Source organism: Antechinus flavipes, chromosome 4 (genome assembly GCF_016432865.1).
Source record: "Antechinus flavipes isolate AdamAnt ecotype Samford, QLD, Australia chromosome 4, AdamAnt_v2, whole genome shotgun sequence".
Lineage (NCBI taxonomy): Eukaryota > Metazoa > Chordata > Mammalia > Dasyuromorphia > Dasyuridae > Antechinus > Antechinus flavipes.
In genome coordinates, this window is record NC_067401.1 from 24,874,385 (window position 1) to 24,894,629 (window position 20,245).

Below are 20,245 nucleotides of genomic sequence, written 5' to 3' on the forward strand. Positions count from 1 at the left end.
TCAGGGAACCTTTCTCGCTCATGCTCTCAATTCCCCTCTGCTTCAAGACGAGTAGGTCTGGGAGCTGAGGGAGCAGGTAACATTTTGCTCTGTTCCCTAAGAGACATCCTGGAACCTCTGAAAATGGGGGGATATCTCTAATGTCCTTCTGAGATGGGATGATATTCTACTGAAGAAAAGGGGAAGCCATCTCTGGAAGAGCTGTACCAGCGCCCCAAGCATCTGCTTTTATCTCCGGCCCTCCCAAACCCTCAGTCCATAAATCTTGTGTTGGTTTGGGAACCTGTTTGTTACATATTGTCTCCCCCATTAGAATTTATTATCCTTAAGGATAGGAGTTTTTTGGCTTTCTTCATGTTGCCAATATAACACGTGAATAAAATCTTCTTGACTTGACAGGAGAGTTTTATACATGGGCCTTTTCCTTTTTCCCTCACCATGGATGCTATCACTTGACCCCACATTTGGAGGGGCCTTAGCTGTCAAATTTCAGAACCTACAGAAAGAGGGGTTTTCTGATAAGAGCACTGGCCCCGAAGCCAGGAAGAATGACGGTTCAAGTCTATGAAATAGGAAGGTAGGGGGTACGGTAGACAGAAAGGCAGGCCTGGAGGCTGAGGAAAACAAATTTGGCCTCAGACACTTACCAGCTGTGTGACCCTGGGCAAATGATTTATCCTGTTTACCTCAGTTTCCTCATCTGTCAAATGAGAAGGAAAGAGCAAACCATTCCAGTATCTTTACCAAGAAAACCCCAAAGAGGGTCATAAAGAGTTGGACACAACTGAAAAACAACTGAACAAAAAAATAAAATAAAAATTGGAATCACAATAGCATGTACCTCCCCAGAGCTGTTCTGAGAATAAACTGAGATAATATTTGGAAAGAGTTTGGCAAACTTTATGAATCATCATCCTTTAAAAGGGTAAGCAAGTATATAGGATCCTGGCTGATCTGCCTTGTCTACGTGATGGACTAAGATGCCCAGGAGTCTTAGGGATAAAGGGATACCAGAGAGAAGGAAAAAGTCCAAACCCATTTATATCATTTGCACATGAAAAGAGGAAGACTGGAAGACTGGAGTCCTAACTATTACCAGGGCTTACTTGCCAGATCCTCAGGGGGAGGCTGCCTCACATGACTGGACCTGAATTTTCTTTGAATTAAGCATCTATCAATGAAGGCTGGAGCCATTTGTGTGGCACTGAGAGGCTGCCCAGAGTCATACAGCCAAGCACATTTCAGAGAGAGAACTTGGACCAAAAATACCGCCTGACTTCCCCATAGCTCCCTAAGTCCTCCCCCCCTCCCGTGTCTCCCCCCCACTCCCATCTTCCTCTGAAAGGCCTGTGGAGGGAAAAGCATTTAGTTAATACTTTAAGGTTTGCAAAATGCTTGACCAAGATGATCTCAGCCGATCCTGACAAGGTGTCAGAGAAGGAGTTGTTTATTACCTTCATTTTTCAGACAGAGAAACTGAGGCAGACAGACCCCAGGGGCATACAGTCAGTAAGTACTAGAGACTGAATTTGAACCCCTCCCATTTTAGAGCTCCATCCACTGCACCACTGGGATTTCTCTATGCAGCATGGGATAGATCAGGCCATCTTAAATTTTTTTCACTTGTGAAATTTTTCACTGAGAAATTTTTCCATGACCCCAAATATATAAATATACAAAATAGGCATACAGATCTAATATGTACTGATATAAATTGTAATTTCATGGCCCCCACAATCAATTACGAGACCCCATATGAAGGCACAACCCACTGTTTAAGAAGTTTGGGTATCGACAACAAAATTGAATTTACTGTTTCATCTACACAGTAAAGAAAAACCAGGATTTTTACTTGGGTGAAACAAAAAGATTTTCTCCACTGAGTCTCATCAAGTTTACTGATGAGAACCTAACTGCCCCATAATTATATATTTTGGAGGGTTTTTTGGTTTGTTTTGGTATCTTCCCTCCCTTCTCCCCCTAATATATCTTGAACAACACATTTGTCAGGAAAAGAAAGGCTGAGACATTTGACTGCAAATAATAGAATTCTTTCTCCTCACTCACTGCCCAACTCTCTCTTTTTATGGTTATCCCTTGCACATTTCCCCATGGTAGGTTTTGATACATCACAGATAAGCAGAAGAAATTAAACAGGAATTTGGGGGGAGTTTTAGGGAAGCCATAGATGACACAGAAAATCATAAATGTATAAATATAGCTATACTATTGAGCAATATAAATATATTTTATCTTTTAATACTATAATAATTCAGACTTCTTTTCTAGTACAAAGGGGAGGGGCCAAAAACTTTATGCAGATTTTCCAGCTTGCCGGAGGCGGGAACGCTGTTAAGTATATATTTCTTTTAGATAAGCCTCTCAGGACACCTCAATATAGGTAGTTTTTTTCCCCCTGAGGCAATTGGGGTTAAGTGACTTGCCCAGGATCACACAGCTGGGAAGTGTTAAGTGTCTGAGGTCAAATTTGAACTCAGGTCCTCCTGACTTCAGGGCCTGTGCTCTATCCACTGAGTCACCTGGCTGCCTTAATACTGATTATACTACATTAATGGGTCAGTGGACTTGGGAGTCATACCCCTGGGTTCAAATCCAGACTCGCTTTACTCTTACTCCTCCCTCTGTCTCAGTTTCCTCATCTGTAAACTAGATTGGATGGCTTCTACGATTCCTTTCAGTTCAAACTCTCTGACCCTTCCCCTCCTTTGTCAACTGGTAATCACAACTTCACAAAACTTATATAAAAACTGAGATTATTACAAGAGAAATGAACATACAAATGGAACCCAAAGAGTTCCCAATTCATACAGAAATTTGCATGTTTATGACAGCAAGACAAAGGAAGAAGGGAGTCCCAAACTCCTCCCATTTTGCCTTTGTTGTTTTCTTATTGCTTAGTGTTCCATCTCTATGGCTTCCTCATAAGTGCCTATGGACAGGGCCCTGCTTGTTCCTCTCTGGGTATCGCTTCCAGGGCAGCAAGTAGGCCCTTGACAAGTACTTCCTGAAAGCCTTCCTCTCCTGCCCACCTTCTCTTCCTCTCACCACCCTGACTTCAACCATCCCCGCTCCCATCAAGCAGGCCGCCTTACCACAGGCTCATGACAAGGAATTATAAAATATACCACAAATATAAAATAGAATAATAAACGCCCCAAGCCAGTAACCCCAGCAGAAATCTCATAGCGGATAGATGTTAGAAATGGGTACAATTAGATCCCCATTAACCTGGGTCTTATCACCCTCCTTCTTTTCTTTATTGAAAGGTGATTGTGGTTCTAAAATCCTAAGGGATTCCCCTGGATGGAAATTCGGTGCAGTTTCATTTAAATTGGGATTAACAGTAAATTCAGTTTAAGGCATATGTTGAATTTTATTAGCAGAATCCCTTCCAAATACTTCAATCTTCTGATATACTCCAAATCTGTTATCTTTGGATGGGAATAGCATTCTCCATTTTTTAAAATGTGAAATATCTGATTTATGTTATATATATATTAAACTTTTTTATTGTCACCTTTCATTTGGGGGGGCGGGGCTCATTCTTCAATTTCTCTTCCTCATTGTACCCAGCTCTGTAAGAGGAGGCAGTATGGTCTCAGTGGGTAGAAAGTCAGCCTCAGAGAAGGAGGCGAACAGCTCTGTTTCATTTTTTTTTTTCTTTTTGTTTTTTGCAAAGTAATTGGGTGACTTGTTCAGGGTCACACAGCTAAGAAGTGTTAAGTGTCTGAGGCCCCATTTTAACTCAGATCCTTGGGACTTCAGGGAGGGTACTCTATAAACTGAGCCATTTAGCTGCCCCAGACTTGGCTTCACTTAAATCCAATTCACTTTAAGTCAAGATATATCACCCTTTGATGTCATTGGCCCTCTTCAAATACAAAGGTTGAATTCACAACATGAACATACCAATAAAATCATAAGCCCTATCATTGTGATTTTTTTTCTCATTCAGGAGTTCTCAAATGAATTAATGGTAATATAATATGGTAAATTTTAATTTATTGTAAACTGCAAAATGGTAAATAATGCAATAAAGAAATGTTTACACAAAACCAACGGACAACTGCTACCCTTATTCTACACCCATAGTCTCCCCACCTCTCTACTGAGAATAAAAGTATTTAACTCAATATTCCCTATTACTTTTTTTTTTTTTTTTATCTGTAACAGGCAGGTTTCTTGGATTCTTGGGTGGGCTAAGCACTAAAAGCCTGGAAAAAAAAAAAAGATAATTGCCTAATTTCCTAGGGATTTGCTGAAGAGTCCCTACTGGCATCCTGGGTAATTTACAACCTATTGAACTTGTGAGTTAAATAACAATGGTTCCATAAACCAACTGAGTTTCACTAATTGGTTTATTGCCCCATTTTCAAACTCTGCCTCTCCCCCATAGAAATGATCACCATTTAGTTCTCTTTAATTGTCAGGGAGGAAAATTTATTCTATTATTGGACTGAACACCAGCTCCTCTCTCCCTAAGCAAAGATAAATGAAACCCACAAACTTGTATACCTTAATCTCCAAAAATCAGTTAATTTCTGAACAAACATTTAGAAGTTCATTTTTAGTTCATAATGAGGATATAATTTGTTTGTATTATCACTTCAGTGGTCCCAATTTGGGCTTAAGAAAGAAAGAAAGGAATCCAAAGGATATCATTCTCTTTGCGGGAGAGTGAGCGGATGGACGTATTTATATCTTTTAAAGACTTTTTCTGTGATCAATGTAGAAGAAAAATACATATCAAATTCAGTTCAGCCCATGTTTATTGATCATCAATGACAGGGCCAGGTTGGGGAAAAGGGGGAATAGAAAAGAAAATTTAAGAGGTTGTCTTTCTCAGCTTTCACGGAAGTGGGACTAGATTATCTCTGATTCCTTTGGGCTCTAATTCTACCACATTCATAATGATGGTTTGGAGTCATCAAGAAAAGGTTAAATTAAGTTTTGAGAAGGCATGAAATGCCTCTGAGCATTTTGAGGCATTTCTGAGCATGAAATGTGTTGAATTTCAAAAATCTGACACGGTTTGTCGTGACTGGAATGACCTTATTCAATAAACTCCCAAACACACCCCCTTCATATAGTACAAACCCTGAAAACGGTTTTTCCCTCATTACCTGTCAGGAAAGATGGGCCCCCTGTGACTTTGACAGTGAAGTAGTAATATTGATGATTATAACTGACTAGTGGTTTGCTGCTTCTCCACTGCTGACTTTATTTACATTGCTATAGCCTTAGAAAACTTTCTTTACTCCATGCAATATATTTTTGAAAATTTTCCAGCAAAGATTATTGAAATAACAATAAAATGGTATATAAAGGGGTAGGTTTCAGTTGTATGGAAAATTTTAGATATGTGGACCGCATTTCCAAATAATATCAGATAAATGATGTTATTATATGAGGTGTTTTCTTTTTCTTTTTTTAATAAAGCTTTTTATTTTCAAAACACACAGATAGTTTTCAACATTCACCCTTGCAAAACTTTGTGTTCCAAATTTTTTTTCTTTTTTCTCTACTTCCTCCCCTAGATGGCAAATAATCCAATCAATGTTAAACATGTCCAATTCTTTTATACTTATTTCCACAATTATGTTGCACAAGAAAAATCAGATCAAAAAGGAAAAAAATGAGAAAGAAAACAAAATGCAAACGAACAACAAAAAGATTGAAAATGCTATGTTGTGATTCACACTCAGTATCCACAGTCTCCTCTCTCTGGGGGCAGATGGCTCTCTCCATCCCAAGGCCATTCCAATTGGCCTGAATCACCTATGAGGTATTTTTTTAAACAAATAACTCATTTAAAAAAAAAATTCAGAAATCTCTTCTGATGCCCTTAGTCACACCTCCTCCTTACATACTCCCTCAATGTAATTTGTATGTACACACTTATTTATATATCTATCTTTTCCCAGATAGATTGCAAACTCCTGGAGGTCAGAGACTGTTGTTTCATTTTTCGCTCAGCAGAGTCTGGCACACAGCAGATGCATAATAAATGCTTGCTGAAGTGTTCATAAGCTAAAACCAATGAATCCGGGCTTCTTTTGGGGGCTGTCAGAAAGCACGACTGTCTCCATCAGATCCTGAGACAGATAGCTGAGGCAGCAAAGTGGGATGGGTAGATAGACAAACAGATAGAGAGATAGATGGATGGATGGACAAACAGGCAGATAGATAGATGGATGGATGGATGGATGGATAGATAGATGGAAGAATAGATAAACAGACAGATAGTTGGATAGATAACTGGAGAGATGGAGGGATGGATAGACAGAAAGACAGGCAGAGAGAGAGATTAATGGTTAGATAGATGATGGGATAGGTGGTTAGATAGATGGAGGGATGTATGGATGGACGGATCAATAGACAGAGACAGAGAGACAGACTAGATGATAGACCTTGGGCAAGCAGACAGGTAGGTAGGTAGGTAGGTAGAGTACATTGCAAACTTTAAAGAAACATTAAAATGAAAGAAATGCTAGCTATGATGATGGTCTAGGATCCTGGCTGGACCCTAGAATTAGGATTCTGGCCTAATACCTTAACCTCAGGGCCTGAGGCAATCAGATTATAAGAATTAGAACAGCTGCTGATATAAATTGGTGGAGAGAGTTGGTCCCAGTAGATGGTGAGTGAAAGATGCTTCCATTCTGAGTGTCTAAATGCCATGGCAGCTCAGAGGGGGAAAATCAGGAGTGGTTGAGGCCTTTTTCACCACCATCAGCCATCTCTTTTCCTTCTTTTTAATGGATGATGACATGGAAGGAATTAATATGCAAGCAGAAATTTCATCCAGCCCAGCAATGAACCCCAGAGACCTAAAGAAGCCTCCCAGCAGTAAGCAGCCACACAATAGCCCAGTGTATGCAGTCCACCAGGAAAAGCAGCTGAAAGAGCAAATCTGATCATTTTTTCCACAGAGGACTTGACCACTTTAGAAGGTCATAGCTAAGTTCACAGACCTGAACTTCAATCTTCCATGAATTCATTGCAAAGTCCTCCAGCTTGCCCCTGCCCTTCTCATGAATAGGCTGTGTGAGCCAACTTGGAGGCTGGGGGGAGGGAGGGAACCCCTTCTTCGAGGCCAGCTTGTAATCCTATAGGCACCCCATGCATCATGATTCTCTCATCTTCCATGCTGAATTTGTGCATTCTGGGAGAGGGTCAAGCAGTCTTGGCCAGGCTCCAACCCAGCTGGAAGAAGCCCTCTCAAGGAAACACATCTCTTCATCTACGTTTTCCCTTTGCATCTTTTATCATAAGGTCTGCCTATCAAAGGGGACTGCCCTCTTTGATTTTGTCAATGTTATCAAAGAGGACTGACCCTTTTGATTTTTGTCAAGCAGCATCCATTTTTCCATTTTTCCATTCCATGTTTAAGTCCCAAGAAACTCTTGTTGAAGTACTTGTCTTTGGTCTAAAAGATATGGCCAAATGACCATTCTTTTTAATTTAATAACCTGTTGGTCTTGTTAATAAAATGATTAAATTGTCCACCTACTCCCAAAAATGAATCACATCTCTTAGAACTGGAATATGATCCCATCCTTTTCTTTTATATATATATATATAAATACATAAAACAATATACAAATAAATACATATATTTATATGATATATATAAATATATAATAGCTTTTTATTTTTCAGAATATGTGCAAAGATAGTTTTCGCCCTTCCAAAACCCTGTGTTTCATATTTTTCTCCCTCCCTCCTCACCTCCCTCTCCTCTAGACAACAAGTAATCCAATCTAGGTTAAACATTTCTTCTAAACAACATTTCTTCTAAACACATTTCTACATTTATCATTCTACACAAGAATAATCAGATGAAAAAGGGGAAAAGAGGGAGAAAGAAAAAAACAAGCAAGCAAATACCACCACCACATCTTTTTCAAAATGCAAAACTGAGGCTTGTGCAGGGTCACAAGATGGTAAATATCTCAGATAGGATGGATTTGAACTAATCTTCATAACTCCAGATCCAGGCTCTTTCCATTTCATACATCTAGCTACTGTGGCCATCTTTAAAGGGATAAACTGACCCTAGTCTAGAGAGGCTGATGGGAAAAAGAAAGCAGATAGCTGAAAGCATTCTGTCTCTTCTTTTCTTTGCCCTTCCCTAACCTGAGTCTTTATAATCACCACTGACATGTTTATTCTAAAGCATCTTCTACAGCGAGCTAGCTGACGTCATCTGACCATTGATATATTTAATTATCACTGACACTGAGGTTTACATATTGACTGTTCCCACTATTTACCAACTTCTTCCCAGTCAAATGTCTTAGTCCCCGACCCACGATCCAGCGAGCTTGGGCACATGCTAGTCAAATGACTCTGCCTGTGCTGGAAGAGTAATTTTCATGAATTACTTTAAAAATCAGAGAGAGACAAAGCATTAACCTCTCTGGAAAAAGATGTTATGTGATCATTCTTGACTTTACCCTTTACGGCTCACCAAATCCTTTTGCACAAATCCCCAAATATCTTATGTTTTCTTATACACAATATTAAAAATTTAAACTATATGTACATAATTTATATGTTAAATATTTATCACATATTTGCCGTGTTGTTGAGTCTTTTCAGTTGTGTCTTTGTGACCCATTTGGGTTTTGTTTTTTTTATTGGTAGACACACTGAAGTGATTTGCCATTTCTTTCTCGAGCTCATCCGACAGTTGAGGAAACTGAGGTAAACAGGGATTGCCCTGGATCTAACTCCAGGTCTGATGCTCTGTGCACTAGGGCATTACCTAGTCTCCCTACAGTTGTCTTAAGCCTCCTGTTTTTAGATCACCATACACTGGAATTAATGTGCTACAGGGGAAAGAACACGAGTTTGGAATCTGAGAAACTGCAAGTCTGGATCCAGCTCTGCCCCTCACAACCCATTTGAGCTCCAGCAAACCACTTCAACTCATCGGCAGAATAAGAGCTGGACTAAACGATCCAACATCCCTCCCAACTCCTAAGAGCTTGACTGACTTATGAGTATCAGTGACAGAATTCAAACCCAGATCTACTACAAACTTAACAATCTATAATTCAGTCACACAATCTGTATGTCAGGCGTTCCTTTCTGACAGAGGATGACCCCACGAGTTGGTCTGCACCGTCAGCTGCCTCTCCTCGTGCTACCCAGTGATAGGGTATTGTTCTGTCCTTCACATTCAGCTTCCAGGCATCAGTATAATTATGCACTAACCACTTTTCAACAGTATACAAGCTGTCCCAAAAGTCTCTGTGTGGTTCCAAGCTTCAATAGAATAGAAACATGGAATCAGAGATTGAAAGCTAGACGGGACCTTGGATTTCATCCAGCTATAGTTCAGGAAATGGGGGCCCAGAAAGGGTAATAACTTGATTATGTCATGTTAATGATGAGGGAGATAATGCTGCTATTTGAAGGGGAAAGCCATTTATCAGCAGCTTCTCAATAGTACATATGGGGAATCCCAAAACTTTGAGTGAAGTTTTAAGTTACTAGTCATTGTATCCGGACTTTTGGGATGCTCTGTCCCAGTGAAAGGGTATGATGGTTAGGACAATCTTATATAGCAGATTGGAAAATAGATTTAGAACTAAGAGGGTTCTCAGGAACTGCCTAGTTCAAGGTCCCCTGAGTGCTCTGAAGCCAGTGCCTTCCCGCTACATCACAATCCCTCCCCAAAGTTTAGGCAAGTGCTTCCTAAGTCCAAGAGGTGATCTAGACCACACTCTATGTTTCTCCCTTCCCAGAGTCACAGAATTCCTGGGTTATCTTGTCCAATCCAGACCCAAAGATGCTGACAAGTGGTCATTCAGCCTCTGCTTGGAGGCCTCCAGGGAAGGGCAGCCCAATCCACTTAATGGTGACTTACAAAGTTTTTCTTGACTTCTAGAGGAAATCTGCCCCCTTTTTAGCCCCTCCCCACTGTTTCTGGTCCTGCTCTCAGAAGCCAAGCAGAATGAAGCTTTTCCTTCTTCCAGATGACCCTCGAAACACAACTCTCCATTCCTAGCCTGGGCCTTCTCCAGGTTCCTCAGTTCTCTCAGTGGTTCCTCATATGGCACCTCCTCCAGCCGTCTATCACCCCCTGCTCTGGTAAGGCACTTCCTCAAAGCTGGCACCCAGAAAACCACGAAGGAAGGAGTGGCCCTCCAGGTAGCCTTATAGTTACCCCTTTCTAACATGCGTTTCTAGTCTTCTGCTTATAAAGTTAGAACATTAGACATACCTGCTCAATCAGTAATGGATCACTTCAGACACAAAGAAAAGCAAAAGGAATCCCTGCTTTCAAGGAGCTAATACTCTAATGGGGGAGACAATATATATAAATCAATTTGGGAGAGGCATTGGAGGCTGAGGGCAGGAGCGGGATGGGGGAGGGAGATAGAAAGGCCAGAGGAAACTTAAGTTGAGTCTTGGAAGATTCTAAGAATCAGATATCAGGAGGGAGAGCATTCCCACTATGGGGAAGTCTAAAGACATGAGGATCAGAGATGCAAAAGGCAGCAATTAGCCCAATATAGCTGGATTATAGGGTACGTGGGGGAATAAGATATACAAAGTCTATAAAGGCTGGGGAAAGCTTTAAATGCTAAACAAGAGACTTTATAGATGATCCTGGAAGTAATAGGGAGCCACTGGAATTGACTGATAAAGTGGCAAAATATAAATCAATCCCCAATATTCAAAATAAATAAAAAGGTTAAAGTATATCTATAGCCATAACCTGAGTTTCTCTTAGAACTGTTCCTTATTCCCCATTTTGTGACATTAAACAAAATCACTTCAACTCTCTGGGCCTCAGTTCACCCATCTGTAAAATGAGGGGAATGGATTCCACAGTCTTTGAATCTACATCCAGGAACTTCTTTTCGCCCTTACAGGATTTTCCAGACTATTCCACTCTTCCAAAGGTGGGTTTCATTGAGATAAATGTCTGATAAATTTCTTTCCCTTCAAAAGTTTCCAAGAGTGAGGACTGTTTTCCAAGAGCAAGCTGAACTGTTCTGCTGGGGGCCTTCCAGCTCAGATCAAACCAATGAAATCATGAAACCAGATCAAAGATCGAAGGCTGTGTCCAAGTCAATGTGCTTGATGTTGGCGCCACCTAGTGATATATCTCTCAACTTAACCAGAATTAAATTAATCTCAAAATCATGGGGAAAAAAAATATGATTAAGCATTTCAGGATTTATTGTAGCAATTAATGCTGTTAGGGGGGAAAATAGCATTTAAATAACAAGAAGCATTTAGACTAAAGACGATGCATTTTTGTCTAAACATAATTGAGTCAGAAAATCGTTTCATTAAAGTTAGTAACAAGCCCACAAGATTTTTAATAAAATTCCTTTTTACTGCCGTTAAATAAAAACATTCAACACATAATAAAAACCTGCTGACAGGAAGGAACAGGAGGATTCCCTGGAAAATGATTAAAATGCCATAAGAAGTAAACGGAAGAAGAGATTTTCATGTTTTTGTAATGGAGGAAACAATTTTCACAGTCGCCAACAATGTGCATTTTTTACTTTTTCCAAAAAAACTGAAATCTAAGACCTTTGATATGAAGAGAAACTCTGATGTGAGGCGGAAAAATGTGACAGAGAAGATGGGGCCATCTTCCCAAGCTCAGTGCTCGAAAACCAGTAAAATTAAAGGTCCCTGGATGCCCGCCATCTTTGGAAACTCCTTCTGGAATCACTCAAGGCAAATCACTTACCCTCTTCCTTACGCCTGAGTGTCCCCATCTAGAAAATGAGGGGTTTGGTCTAGATGCCTTCTGGGATCCCCTCTTCCAGTCCCAGATAATTCTATGACTCCTGACGTTAGTCATTACTGACTCTTTGAGTTTATCTACATTGAGTCAGTGAAGTGGTTAGTGGATAGACCTCTGGGCCTGGAATTAGGAAGAACTGAACTCAAATCCAGCCTCAGATACTTGTGGTGGTATGACCTGAGCAGCTCACTGGTCGCTGTTTCCCCAACGGTAAAATGAGGATGACAGCAGCCCCATTCCACAGGGTTGTTGCAAGGATTACATGAGACGATAATTGTGAAGTCCTTAGCACAGAACCTGGGTACACAGTCGGCGCCACATAAATGTTGTCTATCCTTAGGAATGATCTTCCTGTGAGGTAATATTTGTAAAACACTTGATGCAGATTCCCTCCCTTCTCCATCCAGATGGTGAGGATCACTACCTGTCCATATTTCTCATCCCCTGCAACCTACCCACAGATCAGAGACTCATAGGCCCATTGTCTCATATTTAAAGAGTTTAGGAAGTTGTCCAAAATTCAGAGAGATGACTTGTTCTCGGTTACAAAGTTCTTATTTTGGGGCAGAATTCACTTCCCTGTGACTCTCAAAATTGGTCTTTATTTTGTCTTTAAAAACCAACCACCAAATATATACCGAGCAGCTCCCACGTTCTGATCTCAAGGACACAAATGCCAAGAATACATGACTCTTCTGCCGAAGGGGCCATTCAGAGTCTACACAAGAAGTTATACAATATATCATATATTATCTTATATATATAATATAATACATATATTACATATATATATTTATATATGTAATACAAGGTATGCCTTAAGCCTTGTGAGCTACTCGTGGCCTTTCGGACATTTGCAAGAGGCAATGTCACGTCTAGGGTCCACCTTGGCTCCTGCCTTGACCTGGCCGTGGTCCTTGAGCGCCCGAGCACTCAGATCCCAAGCAGGTCTCCACCTTGGGCCTGCCTCATGTCCCCGAGACCCTCCTCCTCCCCCCCAAGGCCTGCACTACCCACGTCACAGCGGGCTGGGCCCAGAAGCTCCGAGCTACAGAATCTCGAGTGAGTGGGCCCGCGGGCGGCCGCAGGGAGTGATGGTGGGTACAGAGGGCACGGGCTGGGGCTGGCTCAGATCCCGCCTACCTACGCAGCTCTTTAACCGGTTCTCTGCAAGCTCTGAGATGGCACCGGAAGTTGCTGTTTTCTTCATCCTGACGACTCCAGAGGGGTTAGCGCTGCCTGGTTTAGTGAGCATATCATCGCTACTGGCCCTCTTTAGCTGTGAAGCAGAAAAGCAGGAGAAGGGAAGGGGACAAAAAGAAGATTCTGTAAATATTCCCCTTGGGAGCTGGAGCATCCCCAGTGCTAGGGATGGACCACTTGGAACACAGAAGGCGCCTAATAAATACTTGCTGAGGGACTGCAGACCTCTTCCCAAATTCACATCAAACCACTGAAAATAATACTGGGGGGAGGGGCGTTTGGTTATTCACCTCTAATTATACCATTATCCCACTCACATTTCACTATCTTTCCTCTAACAGGAAAAGAGACTCACAATGTGTAGTATTTTTATGGGCTTTCTTGAAATGGAAATTTGTTGTTTTATATTTTGAATCCTCTCGTGTTCTGCTGTGCAAATGGAGATTTTTTTTCTTTTTCTGTTTTGTATTTAAGTTTTGAATAAATAAATAGTTTTTTTTTAGTCCAGTAAGTCACAGCTTAGGAGGTATGGTGAATAATGTTTTGGACTTGAAATCAGAAGACAAGAATTCAAGTTTTGACTCAAATGCTAACTAGTTATATGACAACAGAGCAAGTCCCTTCTCTCTCCCTCAGTTTCATTATCAGTAATATGGGGATAATAATAACACCTACTTCTCAGGATTGTCATGAGGATCAATGAGATAATGTCTGTAAAGCACTTTTTTGTGCTAGGTCACGTTTATTTTTAAAAATACATATATTTCTCCACATTCGATTATAAACCTCCGGAGGAAAAATAAGGTTGTTTCATTTTTTTTATTAAAGTGTAAAGCACTTTGAAAACCTTCATTATTATCATTTCTCCAGCATTCCAGTAATTTACTAGTCAAATAACCTTGTCACAAAAAAGGAAATAAGCTTAATCTGGATGACTTGTTCAGAGTGAACAAAAGCAGACACTTTGTGATCAATTGCTTTCTTTTCTAGATTTCCGTTTTTATTAATTTTTTAAAACATACAGTGCTTTATGAATCATGCTGGGAGAGAAAAATCAGAGTAAAAGAGAAAAACCATGGGAGAGATTTTAAAAAACAGAAAAAAAAGAAGTGAACATAGCAGGTGTTGATATACATTCAGTCTCCTGAATTCTTTTTCTGGATGCAGATGGCATTTTCTGTCCAAAGTCTATCAGGATAAGGGCAGCTAAGTGGCACAGCCCTAAATTCAGGAGGACCTGAGTTCAAATCTGACCTTAGACACTTAACACTTCCTGGCTGTGTGACCCTGAGCAAGTCACTTAATTCTAATTGCCTCAGCAAGAAAGAAAGAAAGAGAGAAAGAAAGAAAGAAAGAAAGAAAGAAAGAAAGAGAGAGAGAGAGAGAGAGAGAGAGAGAGAGAGAGAGAGAGAGAGAAAGGAAAAAAACAAAGTCTTTTGTGATTGTTTTGAATCACTGAACCACTGAGAAGAACCAAGTCTTTTGTAAGTAACCATCGCATATTATTGTTATGTACAATGTACTCCTGGTTCTGTTCATTTCACTCAGCATCAGTTCATGTAAATCTTTCCAGGTCTTTCTAAAATCAACTTATTCATCTTTTTTTAATAGAACAATAACATTTCATTACATTTATATACCACAACTTGTTCAGCCATTCCCTAATTGATGGGCATCAACTCATTTTCCAATTTTTTGTTATCTTTTCTAGATTTCATCAGCCATCTCTTTAATAATATGCTCTAAGATAAGGCTTCTTAGGCTTTTTCCACTCCTGACCCCTTTTCACTTGAGAAAATTTTACATGATCATGAGTATATAAAGATATGTAAAATAGGTATGCAAATCAAAACATTTACTGATAACAAATCATAATTTCATGACTCCCACCTTCAGTGATGAGAGCCTATTGTCACAAGTCACAATTTCAGAAGCTGGGATCTAGAATTTCAATTCTAGAAATGAGGAAAAATCTCTACACAGTGGAGTATGATAGAAAAATAGTCAAGGATTTGGAGTGTAAACATCTAATTTCAAATCTTGGCTCTTCTACTTGCTATCTATATGTGACTCTTACCCAAATAACCTCCTTCTACCTCAGTTTCCTCACCTGCAAAATGAAAGGATTCAACTCAGTGTCTTTTAAGATCCCCTCCAGCTCTAAAAAATCTATTATCTGGGATTGCTGCACACTTGAGTCTCCTCGTTTGTAAAATGTGGGGGTGGAGTGGAATTATCTGGAACTGTAATTTCCTTTGAGGTCTCCATCCATGATCCTACCATCATTTCTGGCTCTAAATCTCTTTCTGTGGTGACCAAGGAAAAGGGGCAATTGTAGAATAGAGGAGCAGCAATACAAGGCGATGCGGAAAAGTGCATTACACCAGTGCTTTAGCCAGATTGGTCACTAACCATCTGGCCAACAACACAGCCTGCTATGTCATCTTCTGTAAGACGATGGGGCTGGACAAGAGCATCCCTGAGGTCCCCCACTAGCCACAGGCCATGGGGGCTTATACTTAGCCAATTGGTAGGTTTATGATGCATCATGGAAGTACTCAGTGGTTACCCACTAGCAGTGACTTCAGAAGGGAGCTGCCCCATCTTAAGAAGGGGTAGAAGGAGAGTGCAGCTTATTCTAAAGAAGGGGCCATATACAGTTCAAATCTGGCAGATTTACTAGATTAGAAGGGAGTCTTTGTGAACAAAGGCATTAATGGCATCAATTGGTGACCTCAAATGCATTTCACTGCAAAACGATCCCCTGATATCACCAAAAAGAGAAGGCTGTCGTCCACTAATCTGAAATTCCTTTTCTCTTTAATTTTAGTCTCTCTTGGATCACCCAGCACAGGTATCACACCCAAATCACACAGGGAGGGAGCTCCTGGCCTAGACCCCAGTTCTTGGGGCTTCCAAGGCGGGGCCTACTGGCTCTTTCCACCTGGAGGTGCCAGCAGTCCAGTTAAAAACAGCTTCTGGTGGCAGTGCTTGCTGCTTGAGTTCTCTACCCCACACTCCAGACACCCCATGCTGGGGCAGGGGTGGAGCCTCGCTCCCTGAACACCAAAGGAAGTGGGTGAGAGCAATGAGACACATCCGACTGTGGAGGCCGAACAGTCCCTGGAGAGCTCCCCAAATAAAGACGGGAAGTGGATTGACTGACATCAGGGAATTCCAGACGCATGATCGCAAACATGCTTCTGTTCTACTTCCAAAGGCAAATGCTCCTGTTTTCTCATGTCATAAAGATGGTTTTAATCTGAAAGCTGAGGGCATGTTGGACAGCACCTAATTAACAGCAAATGCCCGAGCTAAATAGTAGGCAGGAGGATTGGGACATAGTGATGTATGATCCTGGTCAAGCCACTTCCCCAAATTTGGAACTGTTTACCCCTGTAAGAACTATAACCTTTAAGATGCCTTCTAGCTCTGACATTCTATGTTCTAAGGTTCTTCCCTGATCCTGACAGCCTTCCCCTTGTGATCCAGGGTCTTGGGCTTAAATCCTCCCTACCTCTCTCACTTATTACTTGTATAATCCCCGTGTGTCTCAGTTTTCTCCTCTGTAAAATGAGGGGGTTGGACTAGATGAGCTCCAAAGTCCCTTCTTGTTCTAGAGCTATGATTCTGAGACCCCATAATCCTTAGTTCTGTTTTAAGGCATCCTGGAAAAGTAGATCGATAACCATGGACAATGGCCATCTAGTCCAGTCCTCTCATTTCCAGATGGAATTATAATTCAAAGTGACTTGTTCAAGATCATGCAGGGGATTAGTGTCAGCTCCTCTGACCAAGTGTTCCTTCTACCAATCCCCTTGCCCAATATTCTAGCGTTCTGCTCTCTCTTTACCTGACTTGAATGATTTCACTTAACTCCAGTCATTATGAACAGATTTGATCAGTTTATCTTTCTGGTCTTCAACAAATACACATTTTATCCTTTGGGGTTCTCTGTATTTCTCTCTCATACTTTAGCCTATAAGCCCCTTGAGGGCAGGGAATGTTATCTTGCAGTTCCCCTATCCTACAGAGGATCTATATGTTCAAACTCTACACAGACCTAGGAAAAAAAGCACCTGACACACAAGGATGCTAATTTAGCCTTCATTTTTTTCTTCTGATAAGTGGTCTGAATACAGACTACTAAAATAAAGACTCTTTGAAAGAGGAAAAAAATTCCTGAAAAATAATAAAACAAAATAATAAAAATATAATAACATACTATTACCTCATGAAGCAGTATTTATGATAATTAAAAATATTTTTATATTCCTTTTAATTAAAATTCAAATGTTTTATTCATTCACAATTTTCTTTATCTTTGTTACAGAATGATCAACATGGGATGAGAAAAATCAATGAAAATAAGAGGCCACAGGTTTTAAAGAAGTCAGATTTCAGGGAGTAGGGGATTTGGGAGAGATATACAATCCTATTGTCAGACCAGGACTGAAACTTGTTTGTATCACCAACAAACAGTTATTAGTACCTTCTAGATGTTGGAGGTACAGAAATAAAAGTTTGAAAGGCTCTCATTTGAAACCACAGCCAAAGGGCTATCAATCTGTTTATACCCTTGGACCCACACGTGCAAAAAATGTTTGTAGCAATCCTTTTCACAGGGGCAAGGACTTGGAAACTGAGTGGATGCCCATCAGTTGGGGAATGGCTGAATAAATGATGGTCTATGAATGTGATGGAATATTATTGTTCTATAGAAATGATCAGCAGGATGATTTCAGAGAGGCCTGGAGAGATTTATATGAACTGATGTAGCAATTAAACAAAAGGAAGAAAACAATTAAAATTATCAGAATAAACAATTATTTATATACAACTCATTCCTTTGACCCAACAACACAGGGAGCACTTATTATACTCTTGTTGTATGCCAGGTAAAACCTCTTAACCTCATCCCCATTCTCTCCTTTAATTCCAATCTGAGATAAGGAAATGGCTTTTTTCTTCACTAAAGCCAACCCCTTAATTCATCACCTCCTGCTGTCTTTCTCAATGGGATTGTCCTTATAAGCATTCTCCACTTTAATCTTCAACCCATCTACTGATTGATTCCTTCTCTGCTGCATACAAACATGGATGCTGTATCCATCTCCTTCAACCTGGGGGGTAAAACCCTTTATTAAATCCTATTCCTCCTTAAGATATTGTCCTATATTTCTATTCTCTCTCTGCCAAATTCCTAGACAGAGAAAAAGCTGTGTAGGCTGCTGCTTCCGCATGCTCACTTCTCAGTCCTTTCCAATCTGGCTTTCCACCTCATCACTCAACAAAAAGTGCTCTTCCCAGAGGTGTCAGTGATGTCTTAATGGCCAATTCTGATGATCTTTTCTTAGTCTTTATCCTCTTTGATCTCTCTGCAGTATGTGTCATTGGTGGCCACCTTTCCCCACCTGGATATTCTCTCTTCTCTGAGTACTCATGACATTGTGCATCTCTTCCTCTTCTCCCTCCTTCTTTCTTCACTCTCCCTTCCTCTTCTTCTTTCCCTTCTCTTCTTTCTTTCTATGTCTGTCTCTTTCTCTCTTGGGATCTGCCTGTGCTGTCTGTTCTCCTCCCACCTCTTTGATCAAGCTTTCCCAGTCCCCTTTGCTAAGCCCATTTTTCATATCATACTCCCTAATTATAGAAATTAATATTTCAACCCTATTGATAAATGTCTTTAAAATTCTCTAGAAGATACTATAGAAACAGAAACATAGACATGTATGTACCTTGGTCAAGCTGACACTCTGATAATGTTTAATAAGCATTTTTAATTTCTTTATAATTTTAAGCCACTGAGCACCTTTCGCAGATGAAAAGGAAATAAGATATCTCTTATTTTTCCATAGAGACTTTCTGTATGGAGGGAGATTCATTTGTTAGATTCACTGAACTATTTTACTCTCTTTAAAAAAAATCTTAGTTTCTTAGAATAGCCCAATGGAAGAGAAAGGACAAAAACTAGATTCAGAAATAGAGGTGAGGTCAGAACAAAAGATGTCAATAAAATGTATTGGTTTGGGTTTTGAACTGGACTTGTGGTCCATTGGTGCAAGGAGTTGCCAGCGTAGGAACTCCTTCTCCCAATGTAGATCATCAACTGTCCTATAGTCTTAAAAGAATTTCCAAGGACAACAAGATTTAAGTGATCTGCTCAGTACTGCACAACCTGTATGGCTCAGAAGACTTGGACTCGGGTCTTCTTGGCTACAAGGATGTTCCTCTATCCATTTTGCTAGGCTATTTTTAATCAATAAAAATATTACTATAAAGAGGTTCTCTAAGATAATAAGTCTTAAATTCTTAACCACTGGCCGTAATGTAATCTGGACTTTAATATTTAGGAATGCCAGAATCTCATTAAAATCTTTTATAAATAGTTGATAATTAGGGACAATACTCTTTAAAAAAACGATCCTGGTCAAATAGCTGTCGAGCTAAAAATTCTGGTCTGGCTCCAGTGTCTTCGTTTTTTTTTTTCTGATTGTGAAGAAGAAACAAACTAGATACCTCCTCCTGCATATTCTTCACCAAAGAGTAGCCTTATGACATGCAAACAGATTCAAGGGATGCAAAAAGGCCATTGACCTAAATTGCAAATGGTATTAATGTATCGATTCTTTACTTCATTCATTCTCACTGTCCCTTCCACCAATCCTTCCAGAAAAGAGATCTCCCTAATTAGACAGGAAGAGATTAATAGCTAACTAGCTAGATAGATGAATTCGACAGATAGATGGATGATTAGATAGGTAAATGCATGGATCAATGGATGAATGAATGGATAAAGGATGGAAGGATAGATGGATGGATAAATGGCTGGATAAGAGATAGAAAGACAGACAGATAATTTATTAAGTCCATTTTATATTCCAGATACTAAATAATAAGTGCTGGAAATGCAAATTTAAAAAAAAAAGACATTTCTTGCCCATAAGGAATTACATTCTCTTTTCCTCTTTTCTTGAGAAGACAGAAATTTCTCTTCTTGCTTTCCCCTCCTTCTCTCCCTCCTCTATTCTTTCTCTATCCAGTACTCCTGCTTCTCTCTCTTTCCTCTCTCCCAAAGGGCAAGTAGAAGGGTAGCAGTGGGGAAAGGGATGATATAATGAAGAATGGGGATGGGATGGTTAGAGGTATTGATGGGGTAATATTTTGTGTTTTCCTCCTATATCAAGCTTTACTACAGAGGAACTGGAGATCCCCAAAACACTGAGTGGGATTAATGAGCAG

The 20,245-nt window shown here is 40.2% G+C and overlaps 1 protein-coding gene across 1 annotated transcript in view; it reads right to left on the reverse strand.

Moving 5' to 3' along the window:
- The window catches only part of SPECC1 (sperm antigen with calponin homology and coiled-coil domains 1), a 280,120-nt gene that overhangs the window by 244,243 nt on the left and 15,632 nt on the right, over positions 1-20,245 (reverse strand). Inside the window, 1 exon segment of the mRNA XM_051992088.1 lies at positions 12,947-13,082. Within this exon segment, the coding sequence (XP_051848048.1) occupies positions 12,947-13,082 (136 nt within the window).